Source organism: Schistocerca gregaria, chromosome 10, assembly GCF_023897955.1.
Source record: "Schistocerca gregaria isolate iqSchGreg1 chromosome 10, iqSchGreg1.2, whole genome shotgun sequence".
NCBI lineage: Eukaryota > Metazoa > Arthropoda > Insecta > Orthoptera > Acrididae > Schistocerca > Schistocerca gregaria.
The window spans coordinates 223,036,137-223,056,466 of record NC_064929.1 but is presented as its reverse complement, the minus strand read 5'-3'; the positions used below and the strand labels follow the sequence as shown (position 1 = coordinate 223,056,466).

Below are 20,330 nucleotides of genomic sequence, written 5' to 3'. Positions count from 1 at the left end.
CACATGCCACTGTGACGTTGCCGTGACGACGCTCACTTGCCGCACCGGCTGAGGATTGGCCAAATGGGCAGTGTACCCTCTGCATGGACTGAAAGCTCTCTCCGGTCGGTCAGTCGCACTTATGTATCGAGATGCAGAGTCACATTTTGTTCTACATAAAATCAGTGATTAATATTAATACAGTCGCCAGTCCATTAAGGAGTTGGCGCATTGCGGTGTCTGAAATTCTCACTAGAAAATTATAGAATTGTGAGACAGAATTGCTGGCTAGTAGTGAACGTATCTTCAGTGGAGATATCAGTACTGCCAGTAAAGTACATACGCTGTAATTTTGGAACAGGTGTGTGTGTGTGTGTGTGTGTGTGTGTGTGTGTGTGTGTGAATTTTCTCCTGAAGGAACACAGTGTCGTGTAAGGTGGGAAGCAAATAATTTCGAAATTTGAGTTACTGTGTGTTTAAAATAATGTTTAATTTGTAACACACTCTGATTTAACAAAAGAAAAAGACCCCACTTATTTGCAGAGTACTGAAGTTGCATGCATTCAGAGACAATTTAAATGATAATTTTTAAGACTAATTCACTGCCAAGCTATATCCTAATTAAGAACAAAGTCTATCATGATGGCACTGCCGTGTAAATTATTCTCGGACTTCTCGCTTCACCAGTTCAGAGTAAAACCTCGAGCTTTCGACGGTACTCATCTCCTCTTCGTCGACAACAACTGACTGTCAAAATATCTGCTGTGGCAGCCACACATAGCCCAAAGACATCTTCCAATCGCTTGGTAGTTACAACTTGCTGCCCGAGACAGTGCCATTGTCAATGCTGGTGGCACAACTGATCCTGCCGTAGTGTGAACATCGCAACAAATATCTCCGGATCTTCTCTGCATCGACAGCTCACTTTCGGGCAACCCTGAGATTATATCCACTGTTACAGTTGAAGGTTTTCTCACTTATTCTTATTTATATGGCCTCTTCAGTTATACAGTGGCAGTATGTGGAAGCCTGGGACAAAAATTTTGTTTCTTCTGACACTATTTTATGACAGTTTGTGAGACTGTGCTCGGCAACTGCAGAGTTCTCCAGTTCTCGATTTTTAATTTGTCACCAACATTCTGCACAGTGGTCGAAAATGGTGCGGACGGACTGACCGATCCCAGGAATCCTGTCCTAAACACACTGTAACATCTGTTTTATCTTCTCAGGAGGTCGGAAAATACATCCGATATCTCGCCTTCCCAGGACTCTCCGTCTTTTCCCAGATGTAGTGCTGCAAAAGGGAAGGAATGCTGACGGTGGCTCGTCACGCAAACGTTTAGCATTTTCACACTTTCTTTTCTCAGATAACGTCGACTCGATATCACGTGACCCGTGGCCGTTGTCTCTGAACATGTGCTTCAGATACTTAATTTTGGAATGGAAGTGGTCCTCATCAGGAAAGGTTTCTGCTCTGTGTACAAGGGTCTTTAAAGCTGCCCTCTTCTGGACCGGACAGAGAAAACTCTGGGCAGTGAGATGTAAATCGGCGTGCGCCGGCTTGCGGTACACCGAGTGGCCGAGACATCCTTCAGACCCGACTTGCTTCGTATCGGGACATCTAAAAATAGCAGCCTTTCTTCTTTCTCTGTCTCGATAGTGAACCACATATCTGAGTGAATGCTTTTCATATGATCCTGGAAGTGCTCAAGAGCTCCTATCCCTGTGGCCAGACCATAAATGTGTTGGTGAAGATGAACAAAGAGGAGCCAAATTTATTGCACAGTTGTCAAAATGTTCCATAAAACTGCACCCATGTACGTAGCCTGTACACCATCAAGACTGAGAAAGAAGAAAGGCTGCCACACAGTGTACCGCGATCCGATGTACACCGATTTAAGTCTCGGTGCCCAGAGTTTTCACCATCCATGTCGAGAAGAGAGCACCTTTAAATATGTCGATACACGGAACAAAAAGTGTTTCTGACGAGGACCACTTCTATTCCGAAATTAATAATTCGAAGCACGTGTTCAGAAAGGAGGCTACGAGTCACACGATATCGAGTCGGGCTCTCGGAGTAAAGGAAATGTAAAATGCCAGACTTTCACGTGACGAGCCAACGGACGCATTCCTCCCCATTCCTCCCCTTTCACGGCACTACATCTAGCCTAATAGGAAGAGTCCCGGGAAGACGAGGCATCGGACGCTTTTTCTGACTGCCGAAGAAGATAAAGCAGATGCTACGGTCTGTTCAGGATAGTCTCAGCCTCAGGATTCCCGGGCTTCACAACATCGCGTGCGAGTGCAGAAGGAGTTACGTCAACTAGTCCGTCTGCAACATTTCGGACCACTTTGCAGAACACCAGTGGCATATTAAAAATAAAGAATTGGAGAACACTGCGACCGCCAAGCACAGTCTCACAAATAATCGTAAAATACTGTTTGAAGAAACAAAAGCTTTTTCCCCGTCTTCCACATTTTGGGACACTATAATTAAACCGGCTGTAGAAATAAGAACGTGCAAGAAACCCTCCACCTGTGACAGCAGATACAACGTCGGCAGAACGCGGAAGTGAGCTTTCGGCGCAGAGAAGAGCTGAAAGATATTAGTTGGAACGTTTACATTACGGCGGAAAGGGTGGCGCCACCAGGGCAGGCACAGACTCCGTCTGCAACAGCGCGGCGTAACTACCGACCGGTCGGAAACTGTCTACGAGGTATATAACACCGCCACGACAGCAATTTCGACAGTCGGTCGCTCCCGAGAAGTCGACTGCGGATACCGCCGAAAGCTCGAGGTTTTATCCCGAACTGACGGTGCGAGAAGTCCGAGAGTGTTTCGTACGACCATACCCTAATTACCGAAAATAAATGCACTAAGTAACCGTCCACGAAGAGTTATGACACGGGAACACTTTTCATTACAGAATCCACCGAAGTAACCTGACGACCTATTTTATACTACACTATTTATTACACTTTAAACAAAACATAAAACAGGACCAAAGTACTGCAAATGAGACACTGCGGTCATTAGAAAATTATATTGATCAGAAGTATTTGTGTCTTTGTCTCTCTTTAATTTTTAATGTTATTGATTTTAAAGTAATTAGTTCTCAAGTAAGTAGTTACTACTTACAACACAATGCCTGTTATTAATATTGAATGTAAATGTAAACTCCATCTCCATGTCATCCTCTGACAATGGCACCGTCAAATGCTGCTCTCCTGGCTACTGCTGCTCGGTCGAGTAGCTCCACGAGGCCAAACACACCCCTGTCCAGGCCTCCCACCCAGGGAAGTCTGTGGCGCTACGGGGAACCGACCGCTCCGTTACGGAGGTGTACCACGTGCCGGATGTAAATTAATATATTCTTATCGAAATCGATATAAAAATCGAATAAGCAAAATTTGGTTAGGCACTAGAGATTTTTAAAATTTATTTATATAAATATTTTTTTAATATGACTTTGGAAATTTAATGGGATAATGGGAGAGAGGTCTTTGCCCAAGCTAACAACAAATGAGAAAAATAAATATTTTTTCTAAACTGCAGTTAAAACAAAACAACATTCTCGAATTTTGAAAGAAAAAGTAAATTCACAGCCACCTAACTATGCGAATAAATCATTTCTTTTCTTTCCCCAGAAAAATAAAAATGAGCGAGATATCTAGGAAAAAGGAAAAGTTTGTCGCACGTCGAGTTTCATTTCTTACATCTTTGAAGAATGTACTGACAGCTGTGTCAATCGTTATCTATTCTATTACGATGGAGAGATCCTGTTTTAGTTTGGAGTTGTTCTACAGTGCCAGAGTTTTCGTTGTACCTTACCTGAGGGTTCTTTAAAAAAATATGAAGAAGAAGAAAAGGAAGTTAAATGAAGTGTTCCAAAACTTATTGATGTAAATATAGGTGTAACACAGTGGGATAGTTCATCTCCAATCCTCTTACACTCTAATCAGGGGCAAATGGAAAATTATCAGAACATAAATTTTCAGCATTAATACTTGCAAGAAAAAACAAAGTTTTCAAAGTAAATTGCTTGGCATTTGCTGGCAATTCTCCTATACTTTCAGGAAGCTTAACAAATGTGGTAGTGGAAGGCAAAGTTTGGAGATGCTAGCCAATAAAACAGTTTTAACAGTCTCTATAGAACTAACTAAAAGCTTAAAAAATCTCCGTAATTTTTACTGGGAAATGTTATTTAATTTAAAAAAAGGAAAACGTCAAACATTTTGTGGATTGTGAATCGGTTGGTTGGTTTGTGGGGGTTAAAGGAACCAGACTGCTACGGTCATCGGTCCCTTTTTCCAAATACTAAAAACACCCAAAGAGAATAAAAACGATCAACAGACGATAAGACAGACGACACAGAACAAGAGAAACGTAGACAAAGACCAGACAAGACGAACTAAAATCACACAGAGTGTGACGGTGGTTGGCCGACCGTGCAAACAAAAAGGGAAAAGCCAACCACCGAGAAAAAAAAAAAATCAGACAAATCGTAGGCCATAGGCCAGAATCGACACAAAAACACACACACTTACATTAAGCGATAAAATCCCCCTGCCTGAATAAAACGCAGAACTATGTCTGCTATGGAAGAGTCGTCAGATAAAAGCACAGAGAGCATATCAGGCAGCTCAAAAGTCTGCCTGAGCACAGTTAAAAGGGCGCACTCCAACAGCATATGGACCACCGTCAAGGACGCCCCACAACGACAAAGAGGGGGATCCTCACGACACAGGAAATAACTGTTCGTGAGTCGGGTGTGGCCAATGCGGTGCCGACAAAGGACGACTGAGTCCCTGCGGTTGGCTCGCATGGATGACCGCCACACAGTAGTCGTCTCCTTGATACGGTGGAGTTTGTTTGGCACGGGCAGGTTGCGCCAATCAGTGTCCCATAAATCGAAAGCTTTGCGGCGTAATAGTGCCCGCAAATCAGTCGCTGGGAGGCCAATCTCCAGAGATGGTGCACTGGTGGCCTCTCCAGGCGGTCAACAGTTTCATTTCCGGGTATCCCAACATGGCCTGGTGTCCAAACAAAGACCACAGATCTGCCGCAATGGACAAGAGTATGCAGGGACTCCTGGATAGCCATCACCAGACGAGAACGAGGGAAACACTGGTCGAGAGCTCGTAAACCACTCAGGGAATCGCTACAGATAACGAAGGACTCACCTGAGCAGGAGCGGATATACTCTAGGGCACGAAAGATGGCGACCAGCTCAGCAGTGTAAACACTGCAGCCAGCCGGCAACGAACGTTGTTCAGAATGGTCCCCTAGAGTTAGTGCATAACCGACACGACCAGCAACCATCGAACCGTCGGTGTAGACAACGCCAGAGCCCTGATACGTGGCCAGGATGGAATAAAAGCGGCGTCGGAAAGCCACGGGAGGGACAGAGTCCTTCGTGCCCTGTGCCAAGTCGAGCCGAAGGCAAGGGCGAGGCACACATCACGGGGGGTGTACGCAGAGGGGCCCGGAAAGGAGGTGGAACAGGGAAACACCCAAGCCAGGAAAGAAGCTGTTTGACACTTACGGCAATCGGACAACCCAACCGGCGCCGACGTTCTGGCAGATGAACGACTGACTGCGTAACGCAGGTCTTGGCTGCCGTAAACTGAAAACTGTGCGCTACAGCCCAAGACTGCGCCTTGCGGATTGCACCCTGTAGCTGACGTTCAGCAGCTGCAATGCCAATAGAGCGGTAGTAAAGGCAGAAGTCGTCAGCATACAGGGAAGCGGAAACAGAATTTCCCACGGCCGCCCGTTAATGGCTATTAAAAACAGACACACACTTAGAACAGAACCCTGTGGCACACCGTTCTCCTGGACTTGGGAGGAACTATACGAGGCTGCGACGTGCGCGCGGAAGATGCAATACGACAGAAAATTGCGGATATAGAGTGGCAGAGGGCCCCGAAGACCCCATCCATGAAGCGTAGAAAGAATGTGATGACGCCTTGTCTTTTCATACGCCTTCCGCATGTCGAAAAAGACAGCAACCAGATGCTGACGGCGGGCAAAGGCAGTACGAATGGCCAACTCCAGGCTCACCAGATTGACGGCGCAGCCTTTACGGAACCCACCCTGAGACGGAGCCAGAAGGCCCCGAGACTCCAGTACCCAATTCAAGCGCCGGCTCACCATCCGTTCAAGCAACTTGCAAAGAACGTTGGTGAGGCTAATGGGATGGTAGCTGTCCACCTCCAAAGGGTTCTTCCCCGGTTTCAGACTGGGGACAACAAGACTTTCCCGCCATTGCGACGGAAATTCACCCTCGACCCAAATGCGATTGTAAAGGTCGAGGAGGCGTCGCTGGCAGTCCACTGAAAGGTGTTTCAGGGCACTGCGAAATTCCCACTCACTGAATGGAACATTGTACAATTCAGGATGGTGGGTGCAAAAAGAAAGACTCCTACGCTCTATCCGCTCTTTAATGGGGTGGAAGCCCAAGGGGTAGTTGGCAGAAGTGGAATTCAGAGCAAAGTGCTCTGCCAAGCAGTTTGCAATGACGTCGGAGTCAGTACCAACTGTTCCATTCAATGAGAGCGCAGGGACGCTAACAGGGGTCCGATAGCCATAGAGGCGGCGAATCTTGGCCCAAACCTGCGATGGAGTGACATGGAGGGCAATGGTGGACACATACCGCTCCCAGCACTCCTGCTTGCATTGGTGGATAATGCGGCGGTCTCGCGCACGCAGCCATTTGAAGGTGATAAGGTGTTCGATTGAGGGATGTCGCTTGTAACGCTGGAGCACCCGCCGGCGAGCTTTAATCGCTTCAGCGATCTCAGGCGACCACCAAGGCACAGTCCGCCGCCGAAGGGACCGAGAAGAACGGGCAATGGCAGATTCGGCGGCAGTAACGATGCCGGTGGTGACCGATTGAACCACTGCATCAATGTCATCGTTAGAGAGAGGCTCAGTAGCAGCAGTGGAGGAGACCAAGTCCCAGTCAGCCTTATTCAGAGCCCATCTGCTAGGGCGCCCAGAAGACTGACGCTGTGGCAGTGACAGAAAGATCGGAAAGTGGTCACTACCACAGAGGTCGTCATGCACTCTCCATTGGACAGACGGTAAGAGGCTAGGGCTACACATCGAAAGGTCAATGGCGGAGTATGTGCCATGTGCCACACTGAAGTGTGTGAAGGCACCATCATTTAATATAGAGAGATCGGGCTGCACCAATAAATGCTCAACGATGGCGCCTCGACCTGTTGCCACCGACCCACCCCACAGATGGTTATGGGCGTTAAAGTCGCCCAGTAACAAGAAAGGTGGCGGCAATTGGGCTATCAGAGCAGCCAGGACATGCAGCGCGACATCACCATCTGGTGGAAGGTAAAGACTGCAGACGGTAACAGCCTGTGGCGTCCACACCCGAACAGCGACAGCCTCTAAAGGTGTTTGGAGAGGTACTGACTCGCTGTGAAGAGAGTTTAGGACATATATGCAGATGCCACCAGACACCCTTTCATAAGCTGCCCAGTTCTTATAATAACCCCGATACCATGGAGAGCGGGGGTTCGAATTGCCGGAAGCCAAGTTTCCTGCAAAGCAATGCAAACGAAAGTGTGAAGGCCGATAAGTTGGTGGAGCTCAGCTAGATGGTGGAAGAAACTGCTGCAGTTCCACGCGAGGATGGTGTTGTCCATGGCTGAGAAAGGCGTGACAGGACTGGGAAGGCAGATTACGCCGCTGGGTCACCTGCTGCCTCCGATTGAGCACCTGTGATATTGCTTTCCATGACGTCTGAGGGATCGGCGAGATCGAGGTCCTCAGCGGACGCCAGAATCTCCACCTCATCCACAGATGCAGAGCTGGAAGGTTGCGGTGGGATGGCTGCCACCGCGAGTTCGTCAGGCTGAGAGCTCTTCTTGGGTTTCTCACGCCGTTCCTTGGGGCGCACTGGCTGGGAGGGCTTCACCGATTCAGTCTCCGGGACGGAGGAGGATCGTGAAGCCCTACGACCAGCTGATTGCAGGCACTTACGCCACTGTCGGTCGTCAGCCTTCTCGCTGGTGGAAACCTGGGAAGGGAGGGATCCAAGGGACCTCTTACGAGCATGTGAAGCTGAAGAAGTTGGACACTTCTCCGGCTTAGAAGTGGGGACGGACGTCCCCGATGTGTGGGATGGTGTTGCTCCTGAGGTAGTTGGCGCAGGAGCAACCCGGTGGGTAGAGCCCCCCACTGACGAGGGGGCATGAGGAGGTGTACTTCTCGTCGATCCGGCCACAATTTGAGAAACATACGGGGGCTGGCACAGATGTTGTAGCAGCAGGAAGATGTCATTCTCACAGGATGGAGTCGGTCGTATTTCCTTTTGGCCTCAATATAGGTCAGTCGGTCCAGGGTCTTGTATTCCACGATTTTATGCTCTTTCTGGAAAATTCAGCAGTCCGGCGAGCAAGGTGAATGGTGCTCCCCGCAGTTGACACAGATGGGAGGCGGGGCACGTGGAGTATTGGGATGTGAGGCTGGAAGTGCAGCGAGAAGACATATGGCCGAACTTCCAGCACTTAAAGCACCGCATCAGGGGAGGGATATAGGGCTTAATGTCACATCGGTAGACCATCACCTTGACCTTTTCCGGTAATGTATCCCCTTCGAAGGCCAAGATGAAGGGACCGGTAGCAATCTGATTTTCCTTCGGACCCCGATGGACGCGCCGGACGAAATGTACACCTCGGTAAATTGGCACGCAGCTCTTCATCAGACTGTAAAAGAAAATCCCTATGGTAAATAACGCCCTGGACCATATTTAAACTCTTATGGGGTGTGATCGTAACGGCAACATTCCCCGACTTGTCACAAGCGAGTAACCGTCGTGACTGGGCAGAGGATGCCGTTTGTATCAGGACTGACCGAGAGCGCATTTTTGACAAGCCCTCCACCTCCCCAAACTTGTCCTCTAAATGCTCGAAGAAGAACTGAGGCTTTGTGGAGAGAAAAGACTCCCCATCAGCTCTCGAACAAACTAAGAATCGAGGCGAATAACTGCTGCTGCCATCTTGAGACTTACGTTCCACCCACGGTGTGGCCAGGGAGGGGAACGTTTTCAGATCGTACTTCTGAGCGTTAAACTGAGCCCGAGAACGCTTAGAGACTGCCGGCGGCTGGCCACCAGTGAGAGAGGATGTACCACGCTTCATTGCGGGTCATCTGCCCTGATGCCACCTACTCCGACCAAGGGCCCTCCCCACGGGCGCCACCCAGCCACGCCAAGAGCCACCTGGCAGGATGGCCATTGCCGGGAGTCCCGATACCGCAGGAGGATAGGCATCTACTCCTTGGCATACGTGGGGAGTTAACGGCGCAAACATCAGTAGAGCGATCCCTGTGTTGTCAGGGGGCTACAATCAACAGGGTACATTGCGGCCCCACCACAACAGACTGGCTACCGTGCTGGATGTTAGATAACATGTGATCCATGGTCGCCGTCGGTGCAGAAAGAGGCACTGCACAGTGCAAGGTGTAATCTGCACACAGAAACAGAGTCATGCCCAAGAGATGGAGAGTGGACAGAACTGCAATTCAATGGTGTAGAAGCTGGCAAAAGGTCTATCGCAAGATGGACACAATGTACCAAGTAAGGCGCCCTTTTGAGAGATGGAGGTCAAACCCAACAGGGGACCATCATATAAGGTCGAAAAGTTTGAGACTCCTTTTAGTCGCCTCTTACGACAGGCAGGAATACCGCGGGCCTATTCTAATCCCCGAACCCGCAGGGGGGAATTGCGAATCATCGGTGACTCTCGTGCAACTGGTTAGCTAGCATTAAAATATAAGCTCTGTGAACTAGTAATATAGAATATAAGAATTAGAAGGAAAATACTGCCGAGCTCTTGGAATATAGGAAGCGTAGCAGAAACACCTAGACGAAATTTGTTCATTTGTATGGAATTAATGACAACAGAATAACCAAACAGATCTCAGTCATTAAGATGCTGAGTTCAAGAAGGATATCCGAAGAAGTAGCACAAGAGTAGGAACAACAGAGTAAAGCAGTATCAGAGGAAAAATGTTACGGATGAAAGGATTCGTAGCCAGGAAGGAAAAGAAAAGAAAAGAGTAAAGCAGTATCAGAGGAGAAATGTTATGGATGAAAGGATTCATAGCTAGGAAGGAAAAGAAAACAGGTTGTAAGTGGACCTATAAAAGGAAATAGCAACACAGTGAAAAGCTGGGGAATAATTGACAGAAAGGAAAAAAAAAAAATTTAAAGTGATATGTATTCCGCAAAAGGTCTCAATCATCCTCTGAAAGACGTTGTACTATAATACTAGAAAAAAGATTCTCAAGAGAAACAATTAACGCAATACAGATGACATATGCAGGTGATTCTTAATATACCAATATACAGGGTGATGCAAAAAGGTACAGCCAAACTTTCAGGAAACATTCTCCACACACAATTAAAGAAAAGATGTTATGTGGACATGTTTCCGGAAACGCTTAATTTCCATCTTAGAGATCATTTTAGTTTGTTCTTCCACATACACTCAATGGAGCACATTATCCTGATTTCATACGGGATACTCTACCTGTGCTGCTAGAACGTGTGCTTTTACAAGTACGACACAACATGTGGTTAATGCACGATGGAGTTCCTGCACATTTCAGTCGAAGTGTTTGTACACTTCTCAACAACAGATTCGGTGACCGATGGGTTGGTAGAGGCGGACCAATTCCGTGGCCTCCACACTCTCCTGACCTCGACCCTCTTGACATTCATTTATGGGGGCATTTGAAAGCTCTCGCCTACACAACCCTGGTACCAAATGTAGAGACTCTCCGTGCTCATATTGTGGATGGCTGTGATACAATACACCCTTCTCCAGGGCTGCATCAGCGCATCAGGGATTCCATGCGACGGAGGGTGGATGCATATATCCTCGCTAACGGAGGACATTTGGAGCATTTCCTGTAACAAAGTGTTTGAAGTCACACTGGTACGTTCTGTTGCTGTGCGTTTCCATTCCATGATTAATGTGATTTGAAGAGAAGTAACAAAATGAGCTCTAACATGGAAAGTAAGCGTTTGCAGACACATGTCCACATAACATATTTTATTTCTTTGTGTGTGAGGAATGTTTCCTGAAAGCTTCGCCGTACCTTTTTGTAACACACTGTATACTCAAAAATTGGTGCCAACAGCAAAGCTAAGAAAATGAAGAACGAATGAGTACAGAACTGAACCTAAGTTCCAGTATTTTCACAAAAAAAGGGATTAACTTTAATTCAAATAACAGAAATTGAGACCTGTGTTTGAACAAAAAATATGTCCCAAAACTCGGGAATAAATTGGAGATTTTTTTTAAGTAAATACTAAATTCAGATAGATATATATGCTGAAAGCTAAGAAATCAAAAACATTGTTCACAGAAGAAGGAAAAAGAGCAAAACGAGGAGCCCACACTGCAAATGCAGCAGCATTTCACATAATTTGTCGAAATGAGCTGTTGCCACAGTTTTTAAAATGAAAACATACTTCACTGTCACTAGTAAATTGCTCAGTACAGCCGAGTATCCTACCACCCAACCTCCACATCACAAAATCTGCTGCTACGACTCTTAAGAAAAACGGTCAGTCAAATTTCAGACCAGGAATCTTATTTGCTTTCTGTTGTTTTCACAGATGATAATTACAAGTGAAATACCTTCAGGTGCAAATTTAAACACAAAATGTTTAGACGATGTCACGACAGTGCACACGGTGTCTTTACTCTGTGCTTCCTGCAGGTTACTACGTGGAGTGGCAGGGCGAGTGGATCCACATCTTCCGGCCAGACGTGGAGTGCACGAACGGCATCATACACGTAATGGATTACGTCTTCATGAAAGAGGGCGACATCGTCGTGGGCGGCCCGGACGGAGCCGGCCAGCAGGTCGCGTCGTTGGCGGTCGTCGCGTCCGCTCACCTCGTCGTGCTCGCCACTGTCCGATGGTTGCTGCACTAGTGGGCACTCGGCGAGGTACGTGCAAATCGAGAGAGTGCAGTGGGATAAAAAAAAGAAGATGCTTACATTTTGTCTTACTCGACAGAGTTTGCCACTTTGCCGAGTCAGCTATTTCACTGAACGGGTAACAAAATTGTTGAATGTTGTAATATAAGCAGCTTGACCTCTCTGTGAGGAATCTGAATGAGTCACTAATTAGATTTTAGTCAAAGAGCGACATTTTGTGAAATTCAGTGTTCGAGTATGACCACTTTAGTTCTCATTTAAGAACCCAGATACAGGAAGCTACATCAGACTGTCGAAGTAATTCACCACATCGGGACGTCACGGAAAGAAACTGAAGAGAGTTTCTGCAGACTTTAATCGCAGACCTTTATGTTAATGATCTGCCATTTTATTTGAAGCGGGAGATGGAATTAGTCCTTTTAGTTTACGACAAGTGTCGTCGTCAAACCCTGTAAAGATTCCTCTAATGGAACCATTAGAAAATTTATTAAGTAACAACAGTTACCTCGAAGGAAACTGCAAAGCGTCAGCTGGAATTAGGTATACGAGGCAATGTAAATTACAAATTTAATGCTTTTCAACCTTTAACAGATGTTTCCAGTGAGTGTGAAATATGGTGCCATTTGTGTGTAAAAGCAGTAGATATTAAGAAAGGATAACATAACAGAAAGACGTGTGTATACAAAATGGAAGGATGAGAACAGATGTGCAACTGCTTTCAAATTACAGAATATATAACTCTTTATTAAGAAGAATGGTGAAGTCAAAAAGCTCACTTATAAAGTCAGAGATGAATAAATCTGAAAATAAAATCGAAACAGTAAGGAGCAGAACGAGAAGGGAAATGCAAAAGTCTCCCGGGGGATGAGACGATGTAGTAATAGACCGTCACCCCAAATTGATTGTAAGCTTCTTCAAGAATCATTTTGTAAACATAACTAAAAAATTCTAGTCAGTTCGAAAGGAAAATCCTCGCCATATATGCGACAGTAGGTACCGCGAGCATTTAGTCGATTCGAAATTACTCCAAATTCTTCCAGAGAAATCGGAAAATTAATTAACTCTCTCAATTGGAAAAATCCTCACGAGGTTCGTAATGTTTTAAGCAAAATATAAAAGCACGTCCTCCCGATACGGCTGCTATACTCTGCCATATATTTGATGCACCACTTTCACGAGGTATCTCCTCTTACAGATTAGAGTACGTGCCGTTTAAGAAAGGGAGTAGAATAGATATCGAAAACTGTAAGCTCGTTTCAGTATTCACTCCCTTCTCAAAAGTTGTTGAAAAGATAACGTATTTAAAAATAGTCGAGCATATATGCAGGTATAATACTTAAATCGTACAGTGTAGGTTGTCTCAACCAGTGTCTACATTTGTGGTTCAGTCGTGCGGTCATTAGGCCGTACTGTAAGGCATGTTTAATCTCCTAACGCCGGAGACACCGTCAGAGGCTCGTTCGCTTTTCAGAATCGAATGAGATCGGCAAGCAAAACTGTGTGTCGGTCGGGTCGTGACGTCATCAGACTGCTGCCACAGATCACCGAAATGCACCAGTGCGTTTTATGGAGTTTCTCTCACAAAGGAGTTTGTACCTTTTGTTGAGGTTAGCACTGAAGCCCAAAATTTGTCTGCTTTCAGTCCTCCTCATCTTTGAAACTCCAGATCGGAGTATCAATAGTGTACGGAAAAGAGAGACGCAAACTTATTGTAAGGAAGACACTTACACATTAACTTTCGGCCACGGACTTTGTCAGAAAAAGAAAGAGAGAAACACCCCCCTCCACACACACACACACACACACACACACACACACACACACACACACACACACTCACTCTCTCACTCTCACTCTGTAGGAGACGGGGTTGAAACAGTCGAGCACCGACCTGTTTACGGGCCAGCTAGAGGCGGCCTTCCTAGCCTCCCAAAAAATCTGACCCCTAGTCTGGTTCAGGATCATTGACGATACCTTCACAGTATGTACTCGGGGCTGAGACACCGTACCTCCATTCCTTCACAGCCGCACACCCACTTCACCTGGTCCTCCTCACCCCCGCATGCCCCCTCCCTCCCGTCTCCACATCAAACACACCGAACCGCACCCTCTGCCGGGGCTCCCGTCACTTGTCACCGTGACTGGGGACGTCCTACCCCAGATTCTTCCCGACTCTCGTAAAGCGGCGTCCTGTCGCCCATCCGACTTCCACGGTGTCGTACTCCGTCCCCGTGCTGCTTCCGGACGCACCGTCTCGCTGTGAGAATCGTATCCCCACGGGAGACCCGTGTACGACACTGCCCCGCACTTCTTATTCCGGTCCCGTCAGAGGACGGCCGTCTGCCCTACGGCAGTTTTGCTGCGACCGCCGCACGGCTTTCGGTCTGTGGCCGAGAGCGAAGTAGACGGCCCGCACAAATCTAACGTGCTCGATTTCTGTGGCCGCTTCACTACCCGAGCCGTCCGGATCTTCCCCTCCGCCACCAGCTTTTCCGATGGGAGTTACCCGAAGTTGTACCGGCCTGGACCTACGGTAATCTACTGTCCCCACGCCCTCCGCGTCACAGTTTCGACTCCCTCTGTCCCGTCACCTTCTCCCGGTTCTGGTCTCCCACCCCCTGCCGATGCACTCACCACACTGCTCTCCATTTTTGTTCCGTTAGCCCACAACCTCTGCATTTTTTGGCATTCTAATCGCCGCACATTCCACCAGGCGTTGTCTTTCTGCCGGTCTGTACCACTACTATCCGTTCCCCTTCCCCTTCTCCGCCCCCTGCAGATTGCCGCTTGCATCCCACGTGATAGTCACATTCCAGCCTGAGATGCTGGAGTTGGCAGCCATACGTTTTAGGTGCGGTTACTTGTGTATGTGAATGGCGTGTGTGTGTGTGTGTGTGTGTGTGTGTGTGTGTGTGTGTGTGTGTGTGTGTGTTACTGATGAAGGCTGTGGCTGAAAGCTCTACATAAGTGTGTTTTAAGTATGCCTGTCTGCAACTCAAGATTTCTTCTTTACAGTAAGTAGCAATCTGTCTTTTCCTACCCCGTGTAACACTTTTTATATGTGTATTCTTCCACCGCAACTTGGCGAGTATGTTTTTTATCTATAAAAATAAAGGTTGTCCCTCACAAACTTCCTTGATTTCAAAGACCCAGGACAAAAAAGCAGAGTAGATATGACAATGGAAAATGCACCACATTGTAGAGCATCTCAAAGAATTTATTTATTTATTAACAATACACCTCTACATGTGAACCATTTGTAGTACGAAGAATATCGAATCTATGTTCAGTTTCTTGCCAAGTTTTTTGGAATATTTCCTCCGTTATTGTTGCAATCGCTTTAGCGATACGATGTCGCAACGTAGGAATATCGTCCACTTTGGTCGTGTACACGCGGCCTGTCATGAATCCCTGCACAGAGAAATGGAGTGGCGTAATGTCGGGTGAATGCGGTGGCCGAGCAGTGGGTCCTCCGCGTCCGATCTGACGATTGGGAAATTTCCTATCTGGGAACTCGGGTGTGAACGGTCGTCGACCAGAGCGGCGGAGCTCCGTCTCGTTGAAGAATGCTCTCGGGTTGCAAGTCTTGTATCTGAGGTTACACAAACTACTCTGACGTGTCCAGATACACTGACTCATTCACTGTTTGTTCTGCAAAGAGGAACGGTCCAACAATCCTGTCTCACATTTGCCCGCACCAGACGTTTAGTTTAGGGCTATCACGAACACGTTCAGTAACATCGTGTGGATGTTGTGAACCACAAATCCGAATATTATGCCTGCGAACCCTTTCTGATAGATGACAGGTTGCCTCATCTGAGAACAAACATCTTTCCAGGAAGCTGGCACCCAATACACTGCAGCATATCCGCAGCAAATTGTTGTCGGCGTGGTTTGTCGTCGGGGGTCACGTATTGCAGAATTTGCACTTTGTATGACACTGGTGAACTACACGATACCATGTCGATCTAGGTACATCGAGTTGCCTAGCTGCTTGACGAAGTGATTTACGTGGGCTTCTCTTTGTCTGATGTCCTCCACTGTCTCTTCTGAAACTCCGTAATGTGCAACGCCAGAACGTTTCATCATTCCTTAAATGTTTTCACATCAGGTGCACATTCACACATGACAATAATTTCTTTGCACAGTAATTAGCGATTTTGTTTCTGCAAACCGCACAACTGCTTGCGCACACTGCTGTGGAGTCGCATTTTTACTCTGTGTGACTGTGCTGCACTCTGGCACTTCTGATTTGGGAATATGAATTCTTATGCTTTGAGATGCTCTACAATGTGGTGCATCTTTCATTGTCATACGTACTGTGGATTTTTCTCTCCCGTGTCCTCGAAATCAGGGAGGTTCGAGTGGGACACCCCCTACGTTAATTTTTAAAAATTGATTATTTTCCTTGATTTAGGAAATTAATTAAATACAGTGAAATGATATCAGTGCAAACTATTCAGATAAGCTCAATCTGAAAAGTAACGAGTATGTTGTGACAGTTGAAAATATGGCTCGATCCCAAATTTCCCGTCACAATTTGGTCAATTATCTAATTCTTTGACACTGGAGGCATTGTACCCTGACCAGCCCACTCGCTCTTTGACTCAGCCTTAAACATTTTATTTTAATGTGCGGTACGCATTAGCCTACACAATCGGTTCTATATTTCAGAGGCCGGGTAGTGCCAACTGGGATCTCCTCGTTCCAGAGTAGAGACACTGCCCATTTCGGCTCCGTGCCAGACGAAGACTGCCCGAGAACTACAAAGTGAAAGGTGTCACCGTGTCAGTGCAACAGGACGGGACCACCGCAACGGAGACGGGCGGACGCAGTCGTCTGCGCGTGCCGAACTGACGGACTGCATTCCGGCTTCTCGGGCACACTGTGGACTATTACGTATCTAATTCGGTTGAATGTGTGACTTGTGTAAACTGTATTGTGTTCTCCTTAGAATTTCTGTCTACTGTCAGCCTGTCGTGTTGTGACTGTGTGACGATCCCACGTGACACACCGACAGAAGTTCACTCTCAGTTTCGGTCTGCTGCTCTCTCGAGTAGAGGACCTGTCGTCTCTTAATGCGACCTCAAATTTTTGTCATTCCTTTAATCTCCTTGTTAGGTAATACTCAATATTTTATAGGCACAACAGGTTTTCCAATTCTGCATTCCATTCCACATTCCTTACTAGATATATTCAGTCATACAAACATTCCATTTGGGATGTAACCTAACCTGTTTATGGAGTTATTTTTCTTTTTTTAATCTGTGTGTTCAAGAGTATAATAATGGTATCTTATGCTGAAGTAGGCTCTGTTGCAGTGTACATCTAGTCCATTAAGAGACTTCAGTGTAAGGTCAGTTGAAATGCCATTTATTTGAAGTCGGGTCCGACACGTAGTGCGTAAAATCTACCACTGGATTAAAGGAAACATATACGTATATTAAATCTTTAAATTGAGTGAAAACATTTGGCTTTGTTTTAAAGTTATGAACTAATTTTGTGTGCATTTCCTAAAAAGAACTGACAAAGAGTCATTTGAATTGATTTGTAGGTGTAAGTGTTCAGAGTATGCTTTAGATTTTATTTCAAAGATAAAGTCTATTGTCTCAGAGGTTATTTATCATTGTAGGCTAAGAAAACAGTGCTATGTAGACAAGAATAAAGTGATATTGTCAAAGCTGTGAGTAAGATTACTATAGCTGCCTCTTTGTAATGCTAAAGATGATAAATCAGATGGGAATTACTTTTTCATATCTCAAAAGTACAAGGGTTAGTGCTGCAGAATTAAATGTAAAGCAAAGAATATTTTAGGCAATAACTGTAACATATTTGTGCAGGATACACCTTGCTCAAAATATCGGATTCTGAGAGATTCACGCGTTAACACATTTTAATAGCAGAAAAAGAATCTTTTTGTTAGTATTGTGATAGCCAATATTTGTGCATCTCGTAAATCTGGATTTCGTTCTAGAGACAATAAGAAGAAAATAAATACACCCTCAACTTAGCACACACTCCACGTATGGCACTAACCCAGACCACTCTGTTACCTACACCGTTTCCCTATCACAATAGATTTAGTAAACACGTGCAGGGTATTGTGTCAAATTCTGACCCGTAGGAAGAGCGTCCTGCCAGAACGCAGCCGGGCAGCTTCTTGTGACCAAAGTAGTCTGTGCGAATGTAACAGACGTTTTCCATAGCAAGCTTCAGATTTGGGCCTGGTTTTGCTGTAGAACGTGCACATATCATAGTGGCAGGATGCCCTAAAATGTTTTTAAACTCATTTTCTTATCCTCCTGGAGACCAATAACAATACAGGAGGATACCGGGAAGAGAGGTATCCTCGAGCCGCGTCACGAGAGCTCACGGCAATGATTTGCCCCGTCAGCAATTCTGTACTGGCAGGAAACTTCTTTCTCGTCAAACGTCGAGCTCGGGCATCCTTTTCTTTCGAGGTGCCGGTTAGCTAGTGATTACTTACTTTAAACTGCACACAGCCAAGTTTCCTCAAGTAGTCGAAGAAATTTTCACCTACCAGAAAACTGATCTGCCAAAATATGTGTTAAGTCTGTATCCCTGACAGATTGTAAATCTTTTAAAAATGCATAGTGAAAGGTTTAGAAACAAGAAATAATTTTTTGAGAACAAAGAACTCTCACTCTAATATACTTTATTTTAAGGAAGTGAATTGCAATTGTTAAATATACAGTTTTATCTTTCACGATTACAACAGATACAGGTGAATAACTGTATCATTTAAAAGGATTACATCTCAACACTGGAGCCACATTAATATATTTTGAACTAATGCGTATATGTATATTTGTAAATGCGTACTGTGTCCCAAAGTTTAATTTGCTCGGTGTTTACGGCACTACTGCTGCTCCGAAGAATGTCGGTGTGTTAGCACGTCAGTCTCGTGTGCATTCTCCGAGCCTGTCGTGCGCTCTAATGTTCTGTGTTGTGGGTAGTAAGATGCGAGACACTGCTGCCGTGTGTGCTACTACTTGCGAGCGAGCAACTGGTAACCTGTCTCCGTCTCCTTCCGACTATTTCTTTGAGAAGAATTTCTGAGGTACACTCGTGGTATAGAATGTAAAGATTCTCTAACTCTGTTTGTCAAACAGTTCATTTATTAAAACTCGGATTTTAAATAATGCCGTAAGCAAGATTGTACTCGACGTGTACGAGAGAAACTATTTAAACAAATGCGAGTAAATAAGCTGCGTTCAAAAATAAAAAGGTTCAATTAATTTTTAGTAATACTGTTCCTGTACACATTATCATTACAATTTAAATATAAGCCCGAAATAAATGTGTCAGCAATAAGGGTGGCAGTTAATGAACAGAGCTATTAGAACCGGACTGTCATCACACTCCAAACTAATTATAGCCGAGCAACATGGCTCCAGGTGTTAACTGGAAGCCAACATCTGAAGTATGAGTATGTAGATTCGTCAAAAATGTTTCCTCGGCTTCAGAAAATGTATTCTTAAGTTTTAGAATCATGTTTACGAAAAATCTCGTGCATTACTTTAAATAAATATTGTTTCCCAGTGGATTAAAATGGACTTTTTATTTATGGACTTTGTGTATGTATGTTAGTGTGACTTATAATTGTACACCAAAGTGATTAGCTTTTTGTTCTGATTGTGAATCTCTTTGTATGCTCTGATTAAGTACAAATTGTATGCCCAAATACAGCTTAGAAACTCTGACACAAAATTTAGCAATATTTATTTCATATTATTGATTAATTACTAGCAGTTTTAAAAAACTGTACTATCAATAAAAATGTGGAAAAATTGTATCATAAAACTGTTGCTCTTCTGTATCAGGGGCAGAGAACCTCATTTTTGTGCAAGTCAATAAAAGTGTAATTGTGCTTACTAAAAGACAACAGCAAATGTGTCTACTTACCATAAGATCACAGTCAGGTCAGTGTTTGCTGCTGTTAATTTTTTTCCAGTAACCTGGAGATGTCTGCTGTTGCGGTGACGGAAGCCACATACTGAAATGTGAGCTGTTTTTAATCCGCCAACTCGGACACTCGTCACGGTGGGCTCTGTGCTGTTTCGCTGAGGGTTAGTTTGAGGTCACGTAACTTTACCTGTAACTGTGTAAACTAAAAATTAATGGACCAAAATAAAGTGAAACTTGACACACAAGCCAGACTTTGGAATGTTTATGGCAGATAGGGTCTTTTCCCCGACCCTTCTATCACCACGTACCTCCCACTCGTTACTGGCTGAGCTCTTGTGAAACTTGCACTGTGATAAATTTTACTCTTCTCTCCGCTTGTATGCTCACTAGACAAAACATTGATCACAAGGTATGTCAAAGAAATAGTGATTTCAGATCCCTGTGCA

At 45.4% G+C, this 20,330-nt stretch overlaps 1 protein-coding gene across 4 annotated transcripts in view; it reads left to right on the top strand.

Moving 5' to 3' along the window:
* Positions 1-20,129, top strand: part of LOC126293557 (fasciclin-1) — a 610,740-nt gene extending 590,611 nt beyond the window's left edge. For all 4 annotated transcript variants that reach the window (XM_049986835.1, XM_049986833.1, XM_049986834.1 and 1 more), the window contains 2 exons: positions 11,732-11,964; positions 16,630-20,129. In XM_049986835.1, coding sequence (XP_049842792.1) covers positions 11,732-11,949 — 218 coding nt within the window. In that variant the 3' untranslated portion in view covers positions 11,950-11,964; positions 16,630-20,129. The remainder of the gene's footprint in view (positions 1-11,731; positions 11,965-16,629) is intronic.
* The last annotated feature ends 201 nt before the right edge of the window (positions 20,130-20,330 follow it).